General features: G+C 47.3%; 1 protein-coding gene and 1 pseudogene across 1 annotated transcript; both read left to right on the forward strand.

Annotated features, from left to right (window-relative positions):
• The first annotated feature begins 245 nt into the window (after positions 1-245).
• LOC115325240 lies at positions 246-1,890 on the forward strand (annotated as a pseudogene).
• Positions 1,891-2,866: 976 nt separating this feature from the next.
• On the forward strand, positions 2,867-4,717 carry LOC121832907. The gene is made up of 2 exons (XM_042293572.1): positions 2,867-2,873; positions 3,933-4,717. The coding sequence occupies exons 1-2, from the start codon at positions 2,867-2,869 to the stop codon at positions 4,715-4,717; spliced, it is 792 nt and encodes a 263-aa protein (XP_042149506.1).
• The last annotated feature ends 2,488 nt before the right edge of the window (positions 4,718-7,205 follow it).

Below are 7,205 nucleotides of genomic sequence, written 5' to 3' on the forward strand. Positions count from 1 at the left end.
AAGCACACTTGTTCAGAAAATGTATTAAAAATTAAAAAAAAAATGTGTTTTACGAAAAATAACACTCAACTCATGCGGGCCCGAATAGCACACAATTTATGTGAAGTTCAATCACATATCAACCTAACATGTACCACATTCTCGCTTTCTATTTTATTTTTTCAATCATACTTTTTTTTTCTTTCTCGCGTTCTGGTTGCGTGAAACGCAGCTCGCAGTCGTTAGTAAGAAGACCGCGCGTAAACATGTGCGGTGTGCCGTTTGTCATGATGGGGCTGCTGCTTTCGTGTCTGCTCTTCTTTGCCACTGCCTTGTATTTCAAGTAAGTACCAAAATATGATATACGCCATACCAGAAGAGGAAAAAAAGATCTAACGTAAAAGCGCGGACTTGTACTGTTGCTACATCATAGAAACTACAATCTACAGGCCCTGTCTGAGACCTGTTTCTTTCTCGCATGTCGGTCACATATTGGTCTTACGAAACTTGCTTGCAAACATGTTCATGCGCTCTATATACAGTGTGTTGTGTGTGTGTGTTTTTTAACTTAACAGATATATTAAGTTCAGGCAAAATAAGAAATCTTACCACCATCAACAAGCTCACCACTTCCACGACGCACGTCGTCGGGATCCTGAGGAGAATAAGGAACCAACGGTCCGGACTCAAAGAGAAGGAGGCTGTACAGCTGGTATATGCTTTTGTGGTATCTCAGGTCATGTATGCCATCCCGTACCTGAGACTAACTCAGACCGAAGTCAACGTGCTCAATGTCATCATCTGAATAGCTTTGAAGTGCGCCCTTGGACTACCAGAGTACGCGGCCACGGAGGACCTGCTCAGCACAAGCCTCTAAAACACCATCGAACAACTCTGGGAAGCCCGCGGATATCACAAATCAAGCGCCTCAGCGAAACACCGAACGGAAGATAGCTCCTGAAGCGGATGCAATTGGCCACACCGGGTGGCATATTACATGAAGGACCCAAACAAGAATTAACACCAGCTGTACGAGGCAAGATCACGGTCGAGAAGATCCCAAGGGACATAAACTCGGAAAGGAACGTCAACAGAAGTGTTCGTGCACAGTCTATAACCAGGATATGGAGCAAGAAGTCCGGAACCCTGCACGCCGACGCGGCCATCCTACCAAAAGGCAACACCACCACCCTTGCCGTGGCCGATCCTCGTGGCAACGTGGTGAGCACGGCGTCGGTCTACACGACCCTCCGAGAACACGCAGGAGAAGCCGCAATTGCTCTGGCTGCCACAGATACCAAACAAGACAACGTCACCATCATCACACACACGCAACGGGTGTGCCGCAACTTTGCCAAGGGTTAAATAGGCGAACAGGCGGCGAGAATCCTCTCCAAGGCGCAGTTTACGAGCATGAGGATCGTCTGGGCAAAAGGTCACGCGGGTGTAGAGGGAAACGAGGCGACAAACGCCGCAGCCCGAGCCTTTCATTCGAAACGGGACTAGTCCGCACCTCAACCACACTCCCCTGACCCCAACATGAACTACAACGAATACTTGAAGACAACCAGGGAAGCCAGGATGACTCTTCCAGCGCCACCTTCGAAGTTCACCAAGGAGGACGAGCACCTCTACAGAAGACTGCAGACAGGAACCATGAAGACGCCAATGAAGCTCCATCAATGGTACCCCCAACTCCATCCTTCACCAACTTGCTCCTTTTGCGGGTGGAAATGGGGGGACCTGTACCACTTGATGTGGGTGTGGAAGCACATTAAAGGTTTGGATCCGATTCCAATTCCGACAAGGGACAGCTGGAACGCGGCCCTCCACTGGAGCGATCCGGAAAGCAAACACTGGTTGGTACGGAGAGCGACGGTGGTACAAGCCGCGATTGGAGCCCCGGACTAGGGGCACCCAGCCAGAACTGATTCTTTGATCAAGATCACCTATTTATTTCTAGTCCCCCTATCCCCTTCTTTTCATAAAATAAAATATGTTTTCAACAAAAACAAAAACATCATATATGTTTAAGAAGAGCCGTGTAAATTACACAATTGCGGTTTGTGCAGGTGAGTTGCACGGCTAGGAGGGAACATAGCATAGGAGGCTAATCGTAACGATCATTTGGCCAATTCATTGAAATTCGTTAATTAACTTTTTAAATAATGAAAGGAGACATATGGTTCCAATTAGACGCTTGCTTAGCGTGATCGAAAACCACTAAATCGACTATTTTTAGAAAGATAACGCAGGGCAGTATAGTAGGGCGCTCCCTAAAAAACTCTCAATTTGGAAGCGTTTCTAGGTTTCCATTTCTTATCGGAACGCATCTACGCGCCCGCGGTTCTGGTCCCCAGTGGCTGAGACGGGCAACACACGTGCGCCCTACTTCTCTCCATTCTACGAGGGAGGAGAGGGGGTGGCTTCGCGCCGCGACCTCCGGGGGGCCGGAAACCGGGCGCAAAGATGCGCTCCGATGAGAATGTGCTTTGTTTCCCCCATGTTCCATGCTTAAAGAAATTATAATGTAAATATTCACCACACCCTGAAGGATTTTTTTTAACGCAGTTGCAAAAAATTCTATTGAAACTCAATCGCAAAAATGTAATAAATGACTAAGGCCAAATATTGAATTAAAATGCAATTGCTAAAAATTCAATTAAACGGAGTGGCAAATCCCTGTGAAGGTTCAATATGACTAAAAAAAAACTTTTGGCTTTCAATTGAGACTCAACGCGGTGTACGGAGTGTATCCTTTACACTTTCACTTCCTTTCATTTTTTTGTAAGGGCCGTTTACCTCCTCAACTCGCAGCCACAAAAACCGGCCACGTCATCTGGAGCGAAATATACGCCGCCAATGTTTTTAAAAAGGCCATGCAAAGATGTCGGGCACGAAGGTTTCTCTCTTTACACCCGCTTACTCGCACTAGTGGGACCCACGAACGCCACGCCACTCGCCAAGAAGCGACTTCGTCGGGGTGGAATTCTTAGGATAAAAGCGGAACGCTTCTTTCAGTCCCAAATGCGTGTAGAGGCAGTGATCGTGACGAGCCAAAATCGAATGCCTATACGCAGTCTTCGTGTCCACTGTACGAGCAGCATTTAAATATCGTCACGGCGGGCATCACAAACCTTGACGACGCACCCCTGGGCCGGTTTGCTCATCTTGCGGTTGCGGTCGCGGCTGCGGCCAAGAGGGATTTTTACGTCACGTGACCAGCTCCATGGGGACAAGGAAGTACCTAGCGTCCATGCCTTATGGGGGAGTGATCCGCATCGCTTCAAGCACAAAAGCCTAATTTCGCTCGCAGAAACTGATTGCAGGGACCTTCATCTGGAATCCAATTGACCGCCCCTTTATACTGTATTAGCGGCAGGTAAACTTACGGTCAGGGAGGGTAAGTAGGAGCCAAAATAAAGAAGAAACCACAGGAGATAAAAGCGGTAGCAGTATATTTATCTACCTCCGCCGGCGCCGGCGCCTCGCGCCTGCTGCTATGGTCAGAGAGAAGCGCGTGACGCCGTTCGAAACGGTCGCAAAAAAAATGAGCTCCCGTGGACCGTCTGCAACGGCTTTCACCGGCCGTGGTTCATCTGCTGAAATGTCCCAGGATACCTACCGAGTGGTTCTGCCGTCACTGCCTACAGGTACTGAAGTTTTGAACTCTGTATTCGCTCATTGTGACATTACCGGACGCCCGTACAAAATTGACGATTTTCGAGGAGAAATGGAACGCCACGGCGTTCTAAACGACCTCATTGGAGCCGGCGCGTACCAGATGAACCATGTTTGGCTCTTCACCTTCAACTCCCTGACAGCGAAGCGAAAAATCCTGGAAGCCAAGGAACTTGTGGTGAAGGAAAAAAGATGCCTGCTCACCGATCCCGATGAATGCGAGGTACGAATACGGCTGCGTTGGATACCTATTCACATAAGCGACGACACAGTGCGGAGGGCCCTAGAGCCTTATGGAAAAATCAACGAAGTATCCCGCGACACATGGAGGGCGGAAGGCTTCCAGAATGTTCAGACGACGACAAGGCTGGTGAGAATGAACCTAAAGGAAGGCGTCACCAAGGAAAACCTCCCGCACCAGCTGCGTCTGTTCGGCAGCAACGTTCTGGTTTTTGTCCCCGGAAGAGCGCCTCTCTGCCTTCGATGTAAGAGAACAGGCCACATCCGCCGAGAATGTCGCGTCCCTCGCTGTGACAAGTGCCATCGTTTTGGTTATGAGCAAGAGGATTGCATCCGGACGCACGCCACTGTAATGCGACCGGCTCCCGAGGAAGACAACTCTGAATTCTTCATCGATGAAGAAGAAGCTTCGAAAATCGAAGACGGCTCTGGGCACCCAACCACCACCCATACCAAAACACCTTCAGAGGCTGACAAACGAGGCGCATCGCAAGACGAGGACACCACCGCATCGATTCTCGAAGCTGACAAGACAGCTGCCTGCGTCGGAGACGGCAAAGACATCGTCAAGGCCGCTCCAGGCTCCTCTAAAAGCCAGCGACAGAAGACAGTCGACGGGAACGACCTCTCCTTAGACGATGCCACCGAAGTTGACTCGGAAATGGGCGACAGCTCGGATCCCCTCAAGCGACCGCTACATCGAGTCGAGGAGGAATACCCCGACCTTGAAGGGCCTGACTGGAGCAAGCCACAAGGAAGAAAGAAACGCAAGCCCCGAGATCCACGGGATGGCCAACGAGAGCAAACGTCGCAGTAGGTGGTTGTGTTCACATAGAGAACAGTTACTGACAGTTCTTTAGTTTATTTGAATATTTACTCGTGCTTGTCGCCACAGCTATGAATTATGTAAGTTTTGCGTGAATTTGTTGTAAATCGCTCTTTATTACAAACCTCCCTCCTCCTCCGCCCCAATAATGTTTGCATCCAAATTTCCCACTTTTTCTATTAATTGCTTAACGCTGGGTACACTTAATATTAGAGGTTTAAATTCTACTCGTAAACAGTATCAGCTACTACATTGCTTCACGAAGAGCAAGTAGACTTTTTAGCCATACAAGAAACAAAAATGCCGGAGGAAGAGCAAGTTACGAAGGCGCTACAACTCTTTCTTACTTCGTACGAAGTATGTGTAATGCATGCTGTTGGCACGGCAGGAGGCTGTTTTTTGTTCCTTAAGAAATCTGTCCCCCTCTCTGATGTAAGTCTCACCACCGATGCTCATGGACGTTTTATAATATGTGACTTTAATATGTTTGATGCGCAGTGGCGAATTATTTGTGTCTATGCCCCGTGTAAAGCTAGTGAACGAACCTTGTTTTTCCACGATATGTCACACTACATCAAATCAAATCGGACCACTGTATTACTGGGTGACTATAATTGTGTATGCGATGCAGGTGATAGATTTCCAATAACGCGTAATAACGATGTTAGTGCAAATCGTCTGAATGAAATAATAGCAGAAAACAATATATGGAAGATGTTTTCCACATATCGAGGGGAACTAAAAAAATTCGATTTACGCACTTTCAAGAATCTTCGCACGCACGCCTTGATCGTGTTTATGTTTCTGCTGACATTGTACATGACATTAGCTCTTATTGTGTAAAACCAGTGTTTTTTAGTGACCACTGCCTCGTAAAGGTCGCAATTGGAGGAAACAAAATTCCCAAGGCAAAGTTTAATTGGCGGTTGTGGAAGCTGAACACCAGTCTGCTTAAAGACAAAACATTTGTAGCTACAGTAGATGACCTGTTAAGGAAAATAACAGAGCGGAACGAGACATGTCCATTGGAACGATGGGAGCGGTTCAAAGAGCAAGTAAAAATGTCAGCAATCGAGAGATCGAGCAGGCTGAAGTTCTACGCTCGGGCAGAAGAACGAAAACTACAGAAGGGTTTACGCAATTTGTGCGAAGCTGAATGTGAATGCCCTGGTTGGGGAGCAAAGGATATCGCGAATGTCAAATCACGTCTTCAGAAATTCCAGAAAGAGCGATACGAAGGCGCTGTGATACGCTCGAGGTCACAGCGGTTTCTCTGTGGTGAGCAACCCACTAAACAGGCCTTGATAGCAGAAAGAAGGTATGCTTTGTCCAAAGAAATCCTCGAATAGAGAGAAATGGCATCATAGCTACAGACGGAGCAAGCATTGAGGATGCCTTTGCGGACCATTATCGACGACTTTTCGAGCTCACACCAGAACGACAAAAAGACAAAATTGACGAACTGCTGTCTTTTATGCCGAGAATAGATGACGGAACAAAGGAATGGCTGGAGGGACCCATAAGCCTGGAGGAAGTCGAAAAGGCAATAGGCGACGTGCCCGCGGTGGTAAAACTCCAGGCCCAGACGGGATTTGTTCAAGCTTTTACAAGAAATTCAGAAAAGTACTCGCTCCCATTCTTCTCGCTGTCATAGAGGAATCTTATAAAAGAAAATCATTACCGCTATCTTTTTCTAGAACGCACACTGTGCTAGTTCCAAGATCAGAGGACGCCGACAAGCTACGACATGTAGAAGGTTATCGACCAATAAGTCTATGTAATGTGGATTATAAGATATTAGCCAAAATACTCAATGGAAGGCTGCAGCACGTAATTTGCGAATTGGTGGGTGACCACCAAACGTGTGGCATAAAGGTCAGGACGATCCGAACGAACGTTCACGTAGCCAGAAGCATTTTAGAATGTTGTACAGAAGAAGAAAATCAGATTGCCATGCTTCAGATTGATTTAGAAAAGGCATTTGACCGTGTACGCCATAAATTTCTTTGGGCCATTTTGCGGCACATCAACAATGGAGATGTTATTTATGAAGGCGTACGAATGGCATATAGTGGCTGTTCTACGCGACTAATTGTAAACCGTAGCGTAACTGGCAGCATCCCTGTAATGTCCTCAGTACGTCAGGGTTGCCCACTCTCACCTTTATTATTTGCGCTTTATCTTGAGCCTCTCTGCTTGAGCGTTGCTAACAACAGAAACGTTCATGGATTTACGCTTAACTCCATAGAAGTCAAGGTATTGGCTTATGCTGATGATGTAGCAGTTTTTTGCAAAGACAAAAAAGCGTAAGCAGCGCTATTGATTTAGTTAAACACTTTTGCGAAATTACCGGTGCTGCTGTAAATTTAGGAAAATGCGCAGGCTTTTGGCACGGTATATGGGCCACAAAGCCCTCAGAGTTTGAAGGGATCAAGTGGAGCTCAACACCTACGAAGTACCTCGGTGTACCACTCCAGCA

Source organism: Ixodes scapularis, unplaced genomic scaffold (genome assembly GCF_016920785.2).
Source record: "Ixodes scapularis isolate PalLabHiFi unplaced genomic scaffold, ASM1692078v2 PGA_scaffold4__175_contigs__length_147842914, whole genome shotgun sequence".
In the NCBI taxonomy this organism is placed as follows: Eukaryota; Metazoa; Arthropoda; class Arachnida; order Ixodida; family Ixodidae; genus Ixodes; species Ixodes scapularis.